The sequence below is a fragment of the Coregonus lavaretus genome, assembly GCF_964263955.1.
Source record: "Coregonus lavaretus genome assembly, chromosome: 20".
Taxonomy (NCBI): domain Eukaryota; kingdom Metazoa; phylum Chordata; class Actinopteri; order Salmoniformes; family Salmonidae; genus Coregonus; species Coregonus lavaretus.
In genome coordinates this window covers 35,379,054-35,400,537 of record NC_140007.1, presented here as the reverse complement: position 1 = coordinate 35,400,537, position 21,484 = coordinate 35,379,054, and the positions used below count along the sequence as shown (strand labels likewise).

Genomic DNA, 21,484 nt, shown 5'->3' with positions numbered 1-21,484 from the left:
GTTATCCAAAATACTGGCCTACCCAGCATTTTTCATACATGACCCTAAGCATGATGGGATGTCTTAATTAACTCAGGAACCACACCTGTGTGCAAGTACCTCATTTCAATATAATTGGTATGGCTCATTTATACACACTGTGCATTCGGCAAGTATTCAGACCTTGACTTTTTCCACATTTTGTTACGTTACAGCCTTATTCTAAAATGGATTAAATTGTTGTTTTTCCTCATCAATCTACACACAATACCCCATAATGACAAAGCCAAAACAGGTTTTTAGACATTTTTGCAAGAAATTCTTTTTTAAAAAATTGTTGAAGCACCGTTGGCAGCGATTACAGCCTCGAGTCTTCTTGGGTATGATGCTACAAGCCTGGCACACCTGTATTTGGGGAGTTTCTCCCATTCCTCTCTGCAGATCCTCTCAAGCTCTGTCAGGTTGGATGGGGAGCGTCGCTGCACAGCTATTTTCAGGTCTCTCCAAAGATGTTTGATTGAGTTAATGTCTGGGCTCTGGCTGGGCCACTCAAGGACATTCAGAGACTCGTCCCGAAGCCACTCCTGCATTGTCTTGGCTGTGTGCTTAGGGTCGTTGTCCTGTTGGAAGGTGAACCTTCACCCCAGTCTGAGGTCCTGAGCGCTCTAGAGCAGGTTTTCATCAAGGATCTCCGTTCATCTTTCCCTCGATCCTGACTAGTCTCCCAGTCCCTGCCGCTGAAAAACATCCCCACAGCATGTTGCTGCCACCCCCATGCTTCACCGTAGAGATGGTACCAGGTTTCCTTCACACGTGACGCTCGGCATTCAGACCAAAGAGTTCAATCTTGGTTTCATCAAACCAGAGAATCTTGTTTCTCATGGTCTGAGTCGTTTAGGTGCCTTTTGGCAAACCCCAAGCGGGCTGTCATGTGCCTTTTACTGAGGAGTGGCTTGCGTCTGGACACTCTACCATAAAGGCCTGATTGGTGGAGTGCTGCAGAGATTGTTGTCCTTCTGGAAGGTTCTCCCATCTCCACAGAGGAACTCTGGAGCTCTGTCAGAGTGACCAATGCCCTTCTTCCCCGATTGCTCAGTTTGGCCGGGCAGCCAGCTCTAGGAAGAGTCTTGGTGGTTCCAAATTTCTTCCATTAAGAATGATGGAGTTCTTGGGGACCTTCAATGCTGCAGAAATGTTTTGGTACCCTTCCACAGACCTGTGCCTCGACACAATCGTGTCTCAGAGCTCTACGGACAACTCCTTCGACCTCATGGCTTGAATTTTTGCTCTGACATGCACTGTCAACTGTGGGACCTTATATAGACAGATATGTGCCTTTCCAAATCATGTCCAATCAATTGAATTTACCACAGGTGGACTCCAATCCAGTTGTAGAAACACCTCAAGGATGATCAATGGAAACAGGATGCACCTGAGCTCAATTTCAAGTCTCATAGCAAAGGGTCTGAAGACTTATGTAAATAAGGTATCTGTTTTTTATTTTAAAGAATTTCTAAAAACCTGTTTGGCTTTGTCATTATGGGATATTGTGTGTAGATTGATGTGGATTTTTTATTTATTTAATCAATTTTAGAATAAGGCTGTAATGTAACAAAATGTGGAAAAAGTCAAGGGGTCTGAATAGTTTCCGAATGCACTGTATGACCACTGTGGTTGTGTCAGTGGATGAGTGTGTGTTTCAGGGAGTTTGTGTGTGTGTGTTTTGGTGAGTGCCTGTATTCATGTGTGTGTGTGTTCGTTACCGTACCTCAGGGTTGTCCAGTAGCTGCGTCCAGCTGTCCTCCAGGGCAAAGCTGGTCTCCTCTTCTTCCTCTTCCCAGGAGTCCTGGTGGAAAGAGAGCTGAGGAGGAACCTTGGGAAGGCCAAACAGAGTGTACGACTGCAGCTTATTCTGGAGCTGCTCCATGCGGTCCACCTCCTGTTAGAATGGACACTAACACATGTAAACAAACACAGACCCTGGGCAATATTATTCTTCCTGCTTCACTAGAAAGTAATTCACATGTACATCACATTTAGATGAAATCATAAGGTCAGTATTACTATAGGAAGGGGAGAGGCAGGAACAGTGTATTTTCCTGTCCATTACAATATTATAATAGAGCTTATTACACTCCTAAAGCAAAATGTAAACAGGATTGAAATGCTGCATTAGCATAACACTCCCTCGAGTCCACTGAATTCTTAAATCTGTTAACAGCTATACAGCCTATTGTCCTGCCAGGACCCAGACCAGCCTTATGTACTTATGAAAATGAGCTCTGTGCATTGAGATCAGTTGGACAATAGAGGTGGGTGGACGGGGAAGGATGGGGGGTGCCAACTGTGCTTTAGGGACCTGTCCCTTGAAGGGGGTACAGGATGCCCTGATTCACCCCTGCTTTGTGGAGGAGAGGGGCCAGGTCTCTGATCCGCCCCTACCCTACACTGCCCTGACAAGATGAATAGAGATGATCTGGTAGCTGACAGGTGAGTGACAGACGCCGTCTCCCTCTGACATCTGCTACTGTGCAGGATATGACCTCAGGGGAGTGGAGACAATGTACGTGTGTGTGGGGGGGAGAGGGGAGTGTCTGTGTACGTGTGTGTCTATCTGCGTGTGTGTGACTGTGTGCTTTGTTAGGCTGGCTAGGAGATAAAGGCTAATGATTATTGCCATTTCAGATCCTGTCTTATTTTTCCATACTTGTGTGTGGACAGTTATTATTATCATCATCATAGTAGGGACCTGAATAGAATTTAGTCAAACATGGATCACCTTTGTTAAACCTTTGTTCTTCCAGGCCACTTCCACCACAGCTACTGAGCATATTTGTTTAGTGGAAAGTTGCTGTGTGAGCCAACTCAGAGTCTTTGGAGAGAATGGAAGTGATCTCACTGGGAGCTGAGTGGAAATGGCCTTCAACCCCCGCACCCCACACACACACACACGCTTGCGCACACACCAAACCCCCACCACCAAGCCCCTCCCTCTACTAGTGGCTGGGTTTCCTCTCTGACGGCCCATACCAGGCCTTTCCCTTCACCTTGCCGAAAGCCCCTGCTCCAGCGTTGGAGCTGAAGAAGCCTGAGAAGCGGCTGGCTGCACGGTTCTTCCAGCTGTCCGGTCCAGGTCCTACGCCTGGCAGAGAGCCGCTCAGCCCGGCCAAGGAGTCCGGAGACGGGATGCTGGCATCCCCAAGGAACTCTGTCATGTTTTTCCTGCGACGCGCCTGACCCTGCAAAAACCAGGAGAGAGAGGAGACCAGTGTTTATATGGAGTCACCACCAAAGGGAGAGAGAGAGAAAGACAGAGAAACAGACAGAGGTAATAAAAGGTAAGTAAGATGGAAAGTGTTTAGGTGATGACATAGTGAATAGTGAGTCGTCAGGCAGAGATGAGGAAAGAGAAGAGACAGGTTGAAAAATATGAGAAATAAAGGAGAATAAACAGGCAATCAGAGGGTATTTTTGAAGTGAGGGATGACATCAGCATCAGGAGAGCTGTTAAAGCCATCCTAACATCTTAACTGCCGTTCAGACACATACAGGATCAGATGAAAGGAATACCACTTCCTGAGACGGAACACTCCTTAAATCACAGATGGAACATGGCAGGACGGAGGGACAGAAGGACGGCTGGAGTCACTCCACTCCATCGTTCCATTACTATCGTTACCCTGTCAGCAAGCAAGCACTGCGGCCGGCCTGTGCGTCTTAAAGACATGCAATCTCAATCCACTTTACGAGCACCGGCCGCCAAGCAAACCAAGCAAACATGGGCCTTCTCAGGCCTCAGTATCTGAGGAAGCAGCTGTTTTTGCAATCAGAGAGAGACAGTGTGTCAATGCAGAGTAATCTGCTAGTGGGGACTAGGGAGTCGATGGGGCATTGACCCATTTATGTCATGACACAGTAGAGCAGGGTTTCCCAAACTCGGTCCTCGGGACCCCAAGGGGTGCACGTTTTGGTTTTTGCCCTAGCACTACACAGCTGATTCAAATAATCAACTAATCATCAAGCTTTGATCATTTTAATCAGCTGTGTACTGTTAGGGCAAAAACCAAAATGTGCACTACAAGTTTAGATAGCTGGCAGCTAGACTAACTTACAATCTAAAATAATTTAGCTGACATGGGCTAATTAAGTGACTGCTGATGCACAACCAAATTTCGAAATTGCACCTTGTGTATTCTACTATTCTAATTCTCAACAATAAATTGAGACCCCGACTGAGTTCCCCCAAAAAATTGGTCAGCGGGCCTACAGGATAAGACCCACAGTGAGAATGTACACAAAGAGGTCGATAAGCATTGAGTAGTGGTCTCTAAACCAACTGTCAGATGGAGAGGAGCAATAGTAAACCACTCTCTCTCTCTGCAGAAACACACATGCCCATCTATAAACAATACTGTTCCAAATGCGTTACCTTTCGGGATTCTTTAAAAGCTTTCATGCAGAAGCAAACGTTTAGACCAATCGTTGTAGTAGAGTACAGCCGTAGTCAAAAGTTTTGAGAATGACACAAATGTTACTAATTTTCACAAAGTCTGCTGCCTCAGTTTTGATGATGGCAATTTGCATATACTCCAGAATGTCATGAAGAGTGATCAGATGAATTGCAATTAATTGCAAAGTCCCTCTTTGCCATGAAAATGAACTTAATCCCAAAAAAACATTTCCACTGCATTTCAGCCCTGCCACAAAAGGACCAGTTGACATCATGTCAGTGATTCTCTCGTTAACACAGGTGAGAGTGTTGACGAGGACAAGGCTGGAGATCACTCTGTCATGCTGATTGAGTTAGAATAACAGACTGGAAGCTTTAAAAGGAGGGTGGTGCTTGAAATCATTGTTCTTCCTCTGTTAACCATGGTTACCTGCAAGGAAACACGTGCCGTCATCATTGCTTTGCACAAAAAGGGCTTCACAGGCAAAGATATTGCTGCTAGTAAGATTGCAACTAAATCAACCATTTATTGGATCATCAAGAACTTCAAGGAGAGAGGTTCAATTGTTGTGAAGAAGGCTTCAGGGCGCCCAAGAAAGTCCAGCAAGCGCCAGGACCGTCTCCTAAAGTTGATTCAGCTGCGGGATCTGGGCACCACCAGTGCAGAGCTTGCTCAGGAATGGCAGCAGGCAGGTGTGAGTGCATCTGCACACACAGTGAGGCAAATACTTTTGGAGGATGGCCTGGTGTCAAGAAGGGCAGCGAGGAAGCCACTTCTCTCCAGGAAAAACATCAGGGACAGACTGATATTCTGCAAAAGGTACAGGGATTGGACTGCTGAGGACTGGGGTAAAGTAATTTTCTCTGATGAATCCTTTCCGATTGTTTGGGGCATCCGGAAAAAAGCTTGTCCGGAGAAGACAAGGTGAGCGCTACCATCAGTCCTGTGTCATGCCAACAGTAAAGCATCCTGAGACCATTCATGTGTGGGGTTGCTTCTCAGCCAAGGGAGTGGGCTCACTCACAATTGTGCCTAAGAACACACCATGAATAAAGAATGGTACCAACACATCCTCCGAGAGCAACTTCTCCCAACCATCCAAGAACAGTTTGGTGACGAACAATGACTTTTCCAGCATGATGGAGCACCTTGCCATAAGGCAAAAGTGATAACTAAGTGGCTCGGGGAACAAAACATCAACATTTTGGGTCCATGGCCAGGAAACTCCCCAGACCTTAATCCCATTGAGAACTTGTGGTCAATCCTCAAGAGGCGGGTGGACAAACAAAAACCCACAAATTCTGACAAACTCCAAGCATTGATTATGCAAGAATGGGCTGCCATCAGTCAGGATGTGGCCGAGAAGTTAATTGACAGCATGCCAGAGCGGATTGCAGAGGTCTTGAAAAAGAAGGGTCAACACTGCAAATATTGACTCTTTGCATAAACTTTATGTAATTGTCAATAAAAGCCTTTGACACTTATGGAATGCTTGTAATTATACTTCAGTATACCATAGTAACATCTGACCAAAATATCTAAAAACACTGAAGCAGCAAACTTTGTGAAGACCAATACTTGTGTCATTCTCAAAACGTTTGACCACGACTGTACAATATTTTCCTTCTATCCAAAGAAATATTACTTTTACTCCATATCGTGGATAGTTTTCCTCTGTTTTAGTATTAAAGTGGGACGAAAATCAAAGGGGAAAGGACCAAATAACTCAAGCAAAATTTCCCATCCACTATATTTAGATATAATCGTTTTAGTGGGGCAAACAGTGAGGCCTCTCATCCAGCTCTGACCAGGGGGATTTCTGGGGGATCTCGGCCAAGAGGACAAGGACACAGGTGCAGGAAGTGGACAGAGAGAGACAGAGACAGAGAGAGACAGAGACAGAGACAGAGACAGAGAGACAGAGAGAGAGAGAGAGAGAGAGAGAGAGAGAGAGAGAGAGAGAGAGAGAGAGAGAGAGAGAGAGAGAGAGAGAGAGAGAGAGAGAGAGAGAGAGAGAGAGAGAGAGAGCGAGACTCTGGTCTCTGCCAGTGACAGCAGCTCATTGGGCTTGACTAGAGAGGCTAAATTCCTATTACCTTGGCGCAGGAATGCTCTGGCAACAGATACACAGTGTATGGCAGGGGAGAAAAATGTGACTCTTGGTTTTAGTGACATGGGTTTCAGAGTAGTACGACAATTAACATTTAACCAAAACTAAAAACTAAACAGTATCAGTCATTTGCAGGACATTACAGTACAAAACAAAGCCCTGGCACTGTCCCAACCACCCCAAATTCAAGTAGGCTAAAGCCTCTACTGACTAAGAATTACTGTCTAAACTAGGATGTATAATTCTCCCTTACACCGCAGATAGATAACACAGATATAGTAGGGGAAAGGAGCCCCAAAGTTTCACACACAATGTAAGCTGTAGAGTACTCACCATTAAAGCCAGTGGCATGTCAAAGATCTGAAAAACCATCCTAATCCTTCTGTTAGTTAGAGATTGCAGCCCATACTGGACCCAGCTGCTGTGTTCTCTCAAGTTCAACCTTCCTTCTCTTACGCATACATACACTCGTGCCAGAGCCCTCAGACTAAGAGGGGAAGCCCCGAAGCGCGACAGCTGGAACAATGAGAGGTTGTTCCTTATCAAAATGTGCTTCTGAAGTCCAGTTATGACCTGAGATGTCTTGCTCAAGTTGAAAGAGTCCAGGTTTTTATGTCTGATAGAGAAGCTTGTTTCCTTCCTATCTCCATGAATACACCATGAGCACCACCCCAGGTCTCGTCTTTGAACTCCGTGTCTCTGTGGTAGTCCTGCCTGTCCCACTGTCCTAACTCTGAGAGGTGAAGCCTGCTGTGCTGACTGAGTCTGCTGCCTGCCTAGAATTTCACACAGCCACTGTCCTGGAGTCATAGCAACCAGGAGGATCCTGCCTGCCCCATTGTGTTGAGGAGGAAAGGAAGAGGAGGCGGGGCTACAGGAAAAGTGAGTGAGTGTCTGTGTGTGATCTGCATAGAAAGGGGTGTGGCCAGAGCAACAGCTTGCAGGGCTCCAACAGAAAATAACCTACATCCTGGTGCTGCAGAGGACATGCCAACTGTTCATAGTAACTCACCCTTTGTTTAGTCGCTGCCTCTGACGTCCACTTTCCTTGTTCTGACTGTTCTGAATCCCCCACAGACACACATCCACACCCCCTCTCCCTTCAGCGCTTTTCCCTTTTCTTTTAAACCACTGAATCTCTCTCCAAACTGACTGACAGCTTTACGGCATTTAATCTGGCATGCCTCCAAATCCGCTCCCTGATTGTAAATTAAACTGATACTCTATAGATGTACATTCAGACATATATTCAGGCTGTCACTAGTGTGACGACTGTACCAAGCATATAGAAACGTACCTACAAGGACAGTTGTGCCCTTGGGAGCAACGCTAATTGTCACGTATAGACAAATAGATTTTGGAATGTTTCCAGAAGGAGAAAAAGAGGCAACGAGTGAGCTAACAAAAGCATGTCTTACTGAATTGGTGAGAACTTGAGTTAGGGCTTTACCTCAGTGACATGACGACAAAGTCTTGCTCTATTGCGGTTTGAAGCCAAGTTACCCAACCCATTAGGCCTATGTTTCTTCAATCAATTCTGTTTTTGTTTGCCCGTGGACACAGAACTTTCCACAACGCTTTCCTGGTTGACTGTAACAAGGAAATAAATGCCCAGTACTGACCTGTTTTAACACATTTCTTAAGTATGCTTAGATATTCCTCACAAAACTGTCAAAGACTCCAGCCACCCTAGTCATAGACTGTTCTCTCTGCTACCGCACGGCAAGTGGTACCGGAGCGCCAATTCTAAGTCCAAAAGGCTTCTTAACAGCTTCTAGCCCCAAGCCATAAGACTCCTGAACAGCTAATCATGGCTACCAGGACCCCCCCCCCCCACTACTTATTTTTCTTTAAACTGCATTGTTGGTTAAGGGCTTGTAAGTAAGCATTTCACTGTAAGGTCTACACCTGTTGTATTCGGCGCATGTGGCAAATACAATTTGATTTGATATATGACTAAGCAAACACTGCTTTACCCAAGACGTGGCAGCAAAACTACACACCATCAAATTCAGGTAATATCTAATCAACTGGGATTACTGTACTTATTTTAGCATTGATCTCCTGTATTTCTCAACGGGCTATTTTAATGACCAATGTGTAATGATACTCCACTTACAAAAACAGCAGATATTACAGAACAAGCCTATTCAAAAGAGCAGCAGTCTACACCTAACTAACCAGCCCACTCTAACCTATGGTGTTTAGTTACAACCATTTTACCTGTGTCTCCGTGTGGCCCTGTATATCTAACCAGCCCTCTCTAAACTTGGGTGTTTATTGAGTTTCACCTGGCCTCTGTGTAGACCTATCTGTCACCCCTTATCACAGCCCTTTGTGGTTTTAACCTTGGTTTGAAAAAAAACCCTGAGGGGCCTGGATGGAGGATTGTATTGAAAGTAGCTAAGCAGTCATGTAGTAGCAGTAGCCCCCCTCTCCACGTTCTCCCCCTACTGTGCTACTGGCCTGGTCTATCAGGTCTGTTGTTATTCAGCGATAAGAGGACCCTTGATCAGGCTGTCTGATTAATGATGTGAAAAATGTGAAGTTCACCTTCCTGGCCACATGGACACCCACTGTGACACACACACACACACACACACACAAAGACAGGAAGAAAGGCAAACAATCACACACACACACACACACACCTATGTGCACCCACACACACGACCATGTCACGTTCTATTGGCTGGGAATGCAGTGCGAACCCCAATCTTGGTCAACATATCACAGGGCCAGTGGCCTTGCTCCAAAAATCTGCTCCTAATTCTACAGCCAGCTAGCGCCATGGTGGAAACAAAGAACCATTGAGATAGAGGGGAAACATATGAATCGTCCATCAAAACACCAGGATAGTCCTTATCCCCTGCTAACCCAGATATCACTGATAACACTGGCTAATGGTCAGAATGGGATCCATTTACATTTTAGTCATTTAGCAGATGCTCTTATCCAGAGCAACTTACAGGTGCAATTAGGGTTAAGTGCCTTGCTCAAGGGCACAGAAAGATTTTTCAACTAGTCGGCAGGGATTCGAACCAGAGACCTTTTGGTTACTGGCCCAACGCTCTTAACTGCTAGGCTACCTGCCACTGGATCCCAAACGTGTCATCACAAGAGGCCCACCAGCATGACTGGTGTCTCCACTGTTTCCACTACACACACACTACCTGGCTGGAGTTTCCCATCATGCACAGGGCCAAGAGATAAATAATCAGATACAATCTCCACCACAGCTAAGGTTACAGATTGAGAATTCTGCAATCATTGCCTAAGCATTACATTTAAGATGGCATACATGACAATGGCATTTCCTTATCTAATTTCAACTTAAAGACTGCAACCACAGAGGTACAGAGATCCAGTGGTTCTGTCTGTCTCACCTGACATTCTGTTGATGTTGGGCTCTGGAGGGGGGCTGATTCAGGAATACACTCCAAATGCAGCAGGTCCCAGCTACGCCAGGATGAGAGGCGATTAAAACGCACCATTCTCAATCCTCACTTAAGAGTAGATGCAAAACTAGTCCAACAAAAGTAAAAATGTCAACTATGAGATCCAAAAAACATCACAGCTAGAAAAAAGAGGAAGAACACAACCAAGTCCACAGAGAGAGGGAGTCCAAAGCACAGTGAAGTGCTAAGGTGGAGGAGAGTTGTAGCTACTTGTTCTGTCTGTCAACAGAGCAGTAGTGCCTGACTCTCTGTGCCTCCTGGCAGGTCAACGATGACACTGGGATCATAAAACGGTTGTGTGTGTCCTCCCTTCTCTCCTCAAGCCTCCACACCTCAACATACTTTACCCTCGGAGTCTAACACATTGACACACACACCTACCTCTCCAGCAGCAGTTCAACTGGCTCCTAGCCACTCCCAGTCACAACTGAGCTCCCAACCCTGATAGACCGTAAACAGCAGAGATCCGTGCCCACCTGGGCCTGCATACTCAACCACACAACAGTAGGCCTATTTTAAACATAAACACCACCAAGTACACACAAACATCCCCTTTCACGCTGGATAAACAAACCGTCTGTAAGACAAACACACTTGATTATATTAAAATAAAGGTTAAATAATAAATAAATAAACAAATAAATATGCCAGGTAGGGATAGATGGATGGGCTCCCGAGTGGTACAGCAGTCTAAGGCACTGCCTCTCAGTGCTTGAGGCGTCACTACAGACCCCCCGTTCGATTCCAGGCTGTATCACAACTGGCCGTGATTGGGAGTCCCATAGGGCGGCGCACAATTGGCCCAGCGTCGTCCGGGTTTGGCCGGTGTAGGCCGTCATTGTAAATAAGAATTTGTTCTTAACTGACTTGCCTAGTTAAATAAAGGTACAAATAAAATAAATGGATAAACAGCATGCGGTTCAATTGAAGATGGTTCAGCATTGCAAAACTTTGACACTGCTGTATAGTAATTGGTTGAATCACCAACGTACACCAAATCTATACTATAGCCTGTATATTTCAGCATCTAATATCCAAGACCAATGAAATATCAATCGAACAAAATTTAGCATTTTCACAGCGGAGTTGTCTATCAAAGTATAAAAATGTCAATTTGCAACTTCTATTGTTGCAAGCCAGTCAGGACCTCTATACCAGGCGGTGTCAGAGGAAGGCCCTCAAAATTGTAAAAGACTCCAGCCACCCTAGTCATAGACTGTTCTCTCTGCTACCGCACGGCAAGCAGTACCGGAGTGCTAAGTCTAGGTCCAAAAGACTTCTCAACAGCTTCTACCCCCAAGCCATTAGAATCCTGAACAGCTAATCATGGCTACCCGGACTATTTGCACTGCCCCCCCACCCCATATTTTTAAGCTGCTGCTACTCTGTTAATTATTTATGCATAGTCACTTTAACTCTACCCACATGTACATATTACTTCAACTACCTCAACTAGCCGGTGCCCCCGCACATTGACTCTGCACCGGTCCCCCCTGTATATATAGCCTCCCTACTGTTATTTTATTTTATTTCTGCTCTTTTTTTCTCAACACTTTTTCGTTGTTTTATTCTACTTTTTTATTAAAAATAAATGCACTGTTGGTTAAGGGCTGTAAGTAAGCATTTCACTGTAATGTCTGCACCTGTTGTATTCGGCGCATGTGGCCAATAACATTTGATTTGATTTGATTTGAGATGTGTGAACGGCTAGTCGTTTCAATAAAACAGGCGCGTGAGTGCTTCCGTAGATCATCAAACGTAATCAAACACGTCAAATGCATGTGACTACTCCCCATTGTCCATTGTCATTCAAACTACTATTGCGCTAATTGCTGATTGTACTCATTGTGTATTTCACACAGAGATATGATGGCCTTAAATGAATGAGCTGTTCATTTTGTTAGCCTGGCTAAGCAGAACAATTACTACTGTAGTCTAGCCGAAAGACATGCATGTGAGCACTGTGCTTAGTAGGTGAAAAGACACTGTTTAAACAAGGAGCAAAAAATGACGACAACTCTTTTTCCCATAACCTATTCCTGCTATCATTACCAAAGAACTTTAATCAATAAACAGGCACCGTAGTTTAGGCCAACAGTTTATATAACCAAACGTGCATGTATAACTACATAGGCCTAATGTATGTACAGTGAAGGAAAAAACGTATTTGATCCCCTGCTGATTTTATATGTTTGCCCACTGACAAAGACATGATCAGTCTATAATTTTAATGGTAGGTTTATTTGAACAGTTAGAGACAGAATAAGAACAAAAAAATCCAGAAAAACGCATGTCAAAAATGTTATAAATTGATTTGCATTTTAATGAGGGAAATAAGTATTTGACCCCTCTGCAAAACATGACTTAGTACTTGGTGGGCAAACCCTTGTTGGCAATCACAGAGGTCAGACGTTTCTTGTAGTTGGCCACCAGGTTTGCACACATCTCAGGAGGGATTTTGTCCCACTCCTCTTTGCAGATATTCTCCAAGTCATTAAGGTTTCGAGGCTGACGTTTGGCAACTCAACCCTTCAGCTGCCTCCACAGATTTTCTATGGGATTAAGGTCTGGAGACTGGCTAGGCCACTCCAGGACCTTAATGTGCTTCTTCTTGAGCCACTCCTTTGTTGCCTTGGCCTTTTGGGTCATTGTCATGCTGGAATACCAATCAACGACCCATTTTCAATGCCCTGGCTGAGGGAAGGAGGTTCTCACCCAAGATTTGACAGTACATGGCCCCGTCCCTCGTCCCTTTGATGCGGTGAAGTTGTCCTGTCCCCTTAGCAGAAAAACACCCCCAAAGCATAATGTTTCCACCTCCATGTTTGACGGTGGGAATGGTGTTCTTGGGGTCATAGGCAGCATTCCTCCTCCTCCAAACACGGCGAGTTGAGTTGATGCCAAAGAGCTCCATTTTGGTCTCATCTGACCACAACAATTTCACCCAGTTCTCCTCTGAATCATTCAGATGTTCATTGGCAAACTTCAGACGGGCCTGTATATGTGCTTTCTTGAGCAGGGGGACCTTGCGGGCGCTGCAGGATTTCAGTCCTTCACGGCGTAGTGTGTTACCAATTGTTTTCTTGGTGACTATGGTCCCAGCTGCCTTGAGATCACTGACAAGATCCTCCCATGTAGTTCTGGGCTGATTCCTCACCGTTCTCATGATCATTGCAACTTCACGAGGTGAGATCTTGCATGGAGCCCCAGGCCGAGGGAGATTGACAGGTCTTTTGTGTTTCTTCCATTTGCGAATAATCGCACCAACTGTTGTCACCTTCTCACCAAGCTGCTTGGCGATGGTCTTGTAGCCCATTCCAGCCTTGTGTAGGTCTACAATCTTGTCCCTGACATCCTTGGAGAGCTCTTTGGTCTTGGCCATGGTGGAGAGTTTGGAATCTGATTGATTGCTTCTGTGGACAGGTGTCTTTTATACAGGTAACAAGCTGAGATTAGGAGCACTCCCTTTAAGAGTGTGCTCCTAATCTCAGCTCGTTACCTGTATAAAAGACACCTGGGAGCCAGAAATCTTTCTGATTGAGAGGGGGTCAAATACTTATTTCCCTCATTAAAATGCAAATCAAATTCTAACATTTTTGACATGCGTTTTCTCACTGTTCAAATAAACCTACCATTAAAATTATATAGACTGATCATTTCTTTGTCAGTGGGCAAACGTACAAAATCAGCAGGGGATCAAATACTTTTTTCCCTCACTGTATAACTACATTTAATAATAATAATAATAATATGCCATTTAGCAGACGCTTTTATCCAAAGCGACTTACAGTCGTGCGTGCATACATTTTTGTGTATGGGTGGTCCCGGGGATCGAACCCACTACCTTGGCGTTACAAGCGCCGTGCAAGCGTCGTGCTCTACCAGCTGAGCTACAGAGGACCACCATTTAACATTTAAGTCATTTAGCAGATGCTCTTATCCAGAGCGACTTACAGAAGCAATTAGGAATAAGTGCCTTGCTCATGGGCACATTACATATTTTTCACCTAGTCGGCTCGGGGACTAGAACCAGTAACCTTTCGGTTACTGCCGCCCTACATAGGCCTAATGTACAGTGGCTTACAAAAGTATTCACCCCCCTTGGCATTTTTCCTATTTTGTTGCCTTACAACCTGGAATTAAAATGGATTTTTGGGGGGTTTGTATCGTTTGATTTACACAACATGCCTACCACTTGGAAGATGCAAAATATTTTTTTATTGTGAAGCAAACAAGAAATAAGACAAAAAAACAGAAAACTTGAGCGTGTATAACTATTCACCCCCCCCCCAAAGTCAATACTTTGTAGAGCCACCTTTTGCAGCAATTACAGCTGCAAGTCTCTTGGGGTATGTCTCTATAAACTTGGCACATCTAGCCACTGGGATTTTTGCCCATTCTTCAAGACAAAACTGCTCAAGCTCCTTCAAATTGGATGGGTTCCGCTGGTGTACAGCAATCTTTAAGTCATACCACAGATTCTCAATTGGATTGAGGTCTGGGCTTTGACTAGGCCATTCCAGTATGCTTAGGGTCATCGTCCTGCTAGAAGGTGAACCTCCGTCCCAGTCTCAAATCTCTGGAAGACTGAAACAGGTTTCCCTCCAGAATTTCCCTGTATTTAGCGCCATCCAGCATTCCTTCCATTCTGACTAGTTTCCCAGTCCCTGCCGATGAAAAACATCCCCACAGCATGATGCTGCCACCACCATGCTTCACTGTGGGGATGGTGTTCTCGGGGTGATGAGAGGTGTTGGGTTTGCGCCAGACATAGCGTTTTCCTTGATGGCCAAAAAGCTCAATTTTAGTCTCATCTGACCAGAGTACCTTCTTCCATATGTTTGGGGAGTCTCCAACATGCCTTTTGGCGAACACCAAACGTGTTTGCTTATTTTTTTCTTTAAGCAATGGCTTGTTTCTGGCCACTCTTCCATAAAAGCCCAGCTCTGTGTAGTGTATGGCTTAAATTGGTCCTATGGACAGATACTCCAATCTTCGCTGTGGAGCTTTGCAGCTCCTTAAGGGTTATCTTTGGTCTCTTTGTTGCCTCTCTGATTAATGCCCTCCTTGCCTGGTCCGTGAGTTTTGGTGGGCGGCCCTCTCTTGGCAGGTTTGTTGTGGTGCCATTTTTTTATAATGGATTTAAATGGTGCGCCGTGGGATGTTCAAAGTTTCTGATATTTTTTTATAACCCAACCCTGATCTGTACTTCTCCACAACTTTGTCCCTGACCTGTTTGGAGAGCTCCTTGGTCTTTATGGTGCCCCTTGCTTAGTGGTGTTGCAGACTCTGGGGCCTTTCAGAACAGGTGTATATATACTGAGATTTATTTAACTAATTATTTGACTTCTGAAGGTAATTGGTTGCACCAGATCTTATTTAGGACCTTCATTGCAAAGGGGTGAATACATATGCATGCACCACTTTTCTGTTATTTATTTTGCATAATTTTTTGAAACAAGTAAATTTTTTCATTTTACTTCACCAATTTGGACTATTTTGTGTATGTCGATTACATGAAATCCAAATAAAAATCCATTTAAATTACAGGTTGTAATGCAACAAAAAATGAAAAATGCCAAGGGGGATGAATACTTTTGCAAGGCACTGTGTGTATAACTACATAGGCCTAATGACTAACCTTGCTTTTATTATGTCCAGAACTGTGGGGAAAATGTTGTCTGTGTGCAAGTACTATTTGTGGGTGTACGATGAAGGGGTTGTGCAGTGGAGTGGGCGGCAGGTAGCCTAGCGGTTAAGAGTGTTGGGCCAGTAACCAAAAGTTTGCTGGTTCGAATACCCGAGCTGACTAGGTGAAAAATCTGCCGACGTGCCCTTGAGCAAGGCACTTAACCCTAATTGCTCCTGTAAGTCGCTCTGGATAAGAGCGTCTGCTAAATGACTAAAATGTAAAATGTAAATGGGGTGCTCACGTGTCACATCTATGTCACATCCTCTAAAAGATGAAGGTATGGTTCCTTGAACAATCCATGCTATTCAAATCCTCCAATAACCTCCCCATCAGCTTTCCTGTTTATTACCTGTCCTTACACAACAATCTTCCCCCTCCCTCCCAACACTCCAGTTCCACAGACGCCAGCAGATAACTCTAGGCTAGACCATCATAAGATCATCTACTATAAACCTGGGTGAAACACAAGCCCTGGTTGACTTGGTGTGTGTATATATAGAGTTTCTACTGGTTATTTCATGGTGAGCCCATGTCAGCACGTAGTCTACAGAGTGACTGACTGACGGGAATGGGGATAATCTGAGACTGTTAGCTAAGTGAGTCCTCTCACGGAATACGACAGACAAGAACGGACGTGTGGGAGGTTGTGGAGGGTTTCCTTGAGTCTTCTTCCCTAAATTACATTTCCATCTGTGCTCTACTGTCCTGCTCTTCTCTTTTTAAAATCAGACATTTGTGCACCACTGCATTTCATAACAGTCATTGGTAGATGGGTTTGGCATATCACTTTTTTTTCACCCAATAAAATACTTTTATGGGATACAACAGACTGAAAATAATCAACTGCTCTAAGAAAATATTATTTTGGGGAGAATATTGGAATATTATTCTTTCTAACCCAAGGTCTGATCAGTTCACAGTGACAAAGCATTGACATTTTTCTGTCTAGCTGTCAAATGCTGTTTCATTCTGACCAGGTGAATCTTATATGCTATCTTGGTAACCTGCTTGGCCAATGTTGTGTTGTTTTCTATGGCAACCAAATGGTGCATATTACATAAAGGCCTTACAAAAAGTTCAAAGATCACTGTTATGGATGTGATCTAGCTATTGTAAATCACATTATCACCACCTGTCTACAGCATTCTGTTTGAAGTACCTATTGTAAAGCATGACTCGAGGCCAACTGCTTCGATTCTCGATGAATGGGAGAATTCAAAAGTTACACACTGTAGGCCTATACAGTGACTAGCCATTCCCAAAGCCAGTACATGAAAGTCCAACTATTGGACACGCTTAATTATGCATGTAGTAATTCAACCTTTGGTCAAACTCTTACCAGCATTTTTATCTGAGCTGAACACCTTAACTTGACCACTTTGCAGGTAGCAGACACAGCCCTACCAGTCTGCCACCAATTGTGCCATGGGTCTTTCAAAGGGGCCAGTAATCTTCACCCAGTACCTCTGGAGCCAGGAGAACCTCTACCTCGGAGCTAGCTAGGTAGGTAGGCAGAGGGTTAGTGCTAAACTCTGTCTGGGCATGGGGGTGGCACTGGGACTGTGTGGCACAGAATTTGATGGGAGGTTGAGTATCTAGTGTCTACGTGCCATCACACGATAATGTACCCATCCCATCTAGTGAGAAACGCCAACAGTGGCGACGGTAATTTGAAGGTGGAAATGGGTTTAAGGCATAATCCTTATTTGCGATTAATGTCAATGTGAAAACATTTAATGTCAGATTAAGTACAAGGTATTAACACCTACAAAGGGAAGGGCATCAAAAGGATGCATCAAAACATGGCCAATTATAGATCAAATATTTTCCACCAATCATAGGCTGCAAGTACCTATAATATTCCAAGCTTGATAGCACACATACTATTATAAATGTGTAATATCTCATTCATACACAAAGGACGTTCCTTTTAAGAGAAGCAGTGCTTTACTTTGAAGCTTGCCTGGCACAATTCACCGTTATGCCGAGCTGTATCCTGCTGCTAGACAAACATCTAAACTACCTGGAGCAAAGTCCTCTGTACGATACAGAGCAGGCAGGCAGGCAGGCAGGCAGCATCCATAAAACACCTGCAGTGTGTTCTATTGTTAATCTATAACTCTCGATAAGACCCTGTGCTCTGATGGCACACTGCTGTAGGTCTGGCCATAAGTACCCTAAACTAGGTGTAGGCAGGGCTGGGGAGTAAAAGGATTACATTTTATTTTTGTACTCTAATCCATTACGTTAGCAGCAAAAATATTGTAATCAGATTAGATACTTTTGAAAAACGAGATGATTACTTCTAGGATTACTTTTTAATTCAGAAAGGATGTTTGCAAAAATATTTTTTTTTACACATTTCGGTTTTCACAATGACATAAAAAAAAAATCTGCATTGATAAAAGGTGCAAGTTGGTTGCGCCTGAGAGAGTCTGTCCACAAGTCAGAGACCACTATGATACCAAATGTGTTTGATGGATCACGGGAAAAGAGCAGGAATTGGCTTTTGTAGGCTACAGTCCAAGCTACAGTGCCCTCAGAAAATATTCACACCCCTTGACTTTTTCAAAATGTTGTGTTACAGCCTGAATTTAAAATGGATTAAATTGAGATTGTGTCACAGAATACCCAATAATGTCAAAATGAAATTATGTTTTTAGAAATGTCTAAAAAATGAAAAGCTGAAATGTCTTGAGTCAATAAGTATTCAACCCCTTTGCTATGGCAAGCCTAAATAAGTTCATGAGTAGAAATTTGCTTAGCAAGTCACATAACTCACGGTGTGCAATAATAGTGTTTCCCATGATTTTTGAATGACTACCTCATCGCTGTACCCCACACATACAATTATCTGTAAGGTCCCTCAGTCGAGCAGAGAATTTCAAACACAGATTCAACCACAAAGACCAGGGAGGTTTTCCAATGCCTCGCAAAGGCCACCGATTGGTAGATGAAAAATAAATAAAAAAAGCAGACATTGAATATCCCTTTGAGCATGGTGAAGTTATTAATTACACTTTGGATGGTGTATCAATAAAGCCAGTCACTACAAAGATACAGGCGTCCTTCCTAACTCAGTTGTCGGAGAGGAAGGAAACTACTCAGGGATTCCACCATGAGGCCAATGGTGACTTTAAAACAGTTAGAGTTAAATGGATGTGATAGGAGAAATAACATTGTAGTTACTCCACAATACCATATTTCCAAGTCCTATTCTTGAAGACCGAGGGGTATTAAATTAATTGGAATGACTGGAAATCTGACACACTCTGTTTTGGTTGTATGTAAAGATATATCCTAATCATATTATTATATGTAGTATAAGCATCCAGAACCAACCCATTAAGTAAAATGCAACATCTATGGCCAGCTATGTAACCTAAGATTGATTTATGCAGCAATAGATGTCTTCAATTGGTAATATTCATTTTTGTCTTCTTCTAAGCAGGTTGACGTTTATTTAGATTAGTCTTGTCCTTGAGGCAGAACTGAGTGATTTCCGCTAGATGGGCCAGCTGCAAAGTCAAAATTGACTACATTGTAAAAATTAATGAAAACTAAATTTAGCTTTAATTTAGGGTTAGGCATCAGGGTTAACATTGTGGTTAAGGTTAGGTTTAAAATCATCTGATTTTATGACTTTGTGGCTGTGCCAGCTAGTGACCACGCTGCCTCCAGAACAAGTAATCAGATTACATTACTAAGTGTGTGTGTTCGCAGGTGGGAAGAGTTAGCCAAATTATTTAGCCAATTAACTTCAGCCGTCTGGTGTGCGACCGTTGCAAAGTTGACTTGACTTTGGATAGCCTATCTCTGGGGCTAGTTAGGGACCATCAATAAATTACACAATGTAAATTAGAAAATAATTTCATGGTGCACACCTATTTTTATTGGAATTTCTACAATTTATAGTTGGTTTGAGGTTAAGTCATTGAAATTTAGAGCTATTGGAATTTTAACATATTGTCCCATGTACATTGTGTAATTTACCGATGATTCCTAACTAGCCCCATAGGGACATCCAAAGTCAACCCAAATTTACCATGGGCATTACAAATGGGTGGTGTGCAGCTGCACTCCGAATTGATGATTAATTGTGTGCTGCCAGCTGTGGGCATGATTGAAACAAATCCAACCTTCATTTAAATTGTGATGCAGTCACGACCACAAGTCTCACATATCTCTGTTTTGGATGGGACTAACTTTATGACCAACATTATACTATTTACACTTTGTAGTCAATTTTGACAGTGGAACAAATGTTCTTGACTCATATCGATGCCACATACGCTGTTTTCTAAATGAGCAGTTGTCCTAAATTACAGCAACCTCAGTTATCCTCCCAGGCTCTACCCGTTTCCTAGTGCAGGGGCACAGCCGCAATGACATCACACCCACGTTTTCAGTGCATGCAATGGTACCCCGTCTCACCTGAGTGTGTGAGTGCTGAGTGGGTCTAGACTTGCCTGCAGGGTTCTCCACAGTTCACACCCACTGACAGTTACCAATATTTCAAAGCAATGTGCACAAGCAGCGAAAGAGTATAGCACAAAAAGAGCATGCTATTTTCATATTGAAAGTAGTCGCTCATGAAATGTTGTTCTGGGTTCCGAGATTATACTGAGAAGGCAATGGACAATCCCACAATCTTATTTTCTTCCAGCAAAGTTGACTAAATGACAACATCTCAGAATGTAGGTTTGAGTCAGTCGGAGAATAACTGCAGTACAGAATGAGACAGACAGGACACCAAACCTTATAATTATAGCCTCTTTCACTGTCTATTAACACAGGGTGAAGCAGGGTGCCAGTTCCCCCTGGTCCAGCAGACTCCCTCTCTCAGCACCTCTCCTGCAGGCCAAAGTGAACACTACCTGGTCCTTCCTGTCAGCCAGAGTAAGCAGCTAGTGGCAGAGCCTCTTCTTGTAGGAGGTCACCAGCCTACCCAGCAGGGCTTGAAGGTTATAGAGGTGGCTGGCACAGCACAAGGGTTATGAGGAAAGCAGAGTTTAAGTGTTCCGATGGGATGAAAGCTAGCGAGGTAATGAAAAATGAGGTTATGATAATGACTGGATTATCATCCACTTCCTAAAATGATCCACTTCATGAAGGCATCGTGGGATAAAGGGTGAGATTATGGAAAGTGGTAGGAAGTGACATCTAAAGTTTCAAGATGTTTAAGAGATGATGGGGTAGTTAGGAGAATTAACGTAACAGGTTAGGAGAATTAGGTTAAGGTTCTGAAAAGGGTTAGGGTTAGCAAAAATTTTCTCCTAACCTGCTACGAAAAGTCACAACCGGTCGAAGCAGTACTCCATCTAGTCACAACCGGTCGAAGCAGTACTCCATCTAGTCACAACCAGTTGTAGCTGTACTCCATCTAGTCACAACCGGTCGAAGCTGTACTCCATCTAGTCACAACCGGTCGAAGCTGTACTCCATCTAGTCACAACCGGTCGTAGCTGTATTCCATTTAGTCACAACCGGTCGTAGCTGTACTCCATCTAGTCACAACCGGTCAAAGCTGTACTCCATCTAGTCACAACCGGTCGTAGCTGTACTCCATCTAGTCACAACCGGTCGAAGCTGTACTCCATCTAGTCACAACCGGTCGAAGCTGTACTCCATCTAGTCACAACCGTTCGAAGCTGTACTCCATCTAGTCACAACCGGTCGTAGCTGTACTCCATCTAGTCACAACGGGTTGTAGGTGTGTATAAATCTGATAGGATTTATAATTGAAGTGTGCTTATACTGAGCTCCTGTAGTGGTTACGTCCGTAACCTGTTCG

At 43.9% G+C, this 21,484-nt stretch overlaps 1 protein-coding gene across 2 annotated transcripts in view; it reads right to left on the bottom strand.

Annotated features, from left to right (window-relative positions):
• The window catches only part of LOC311147404 (pleckstrin homology domain-containing family G member 5-like), a gene marked incomplete at its 3' end in the record, with an annotated part of 60,683 nt that overhangs the window by 18,164 nt on the left and 21,035 nt on the right, over positions 1–21,484 (bottom strand). For both annotated transcript variants that reach the window (XM_084184103.1, XM_084184104.1), the window contains exons 8-9: positions 3,027–3,218; positions 1,748–1,918 (exon numbers count right to left, since the gene is read on the bottom strand). In XM_084184103.1, coding sequence (XP_084040229.1) covers positions 1,748–1,918; positions 3,027–3,218 — 363 coding nt within the window. The remainder of the gene's footprint in view (positions 1–1,747; positions 1,919–3,026; positions 3,219–21,484) is intronic.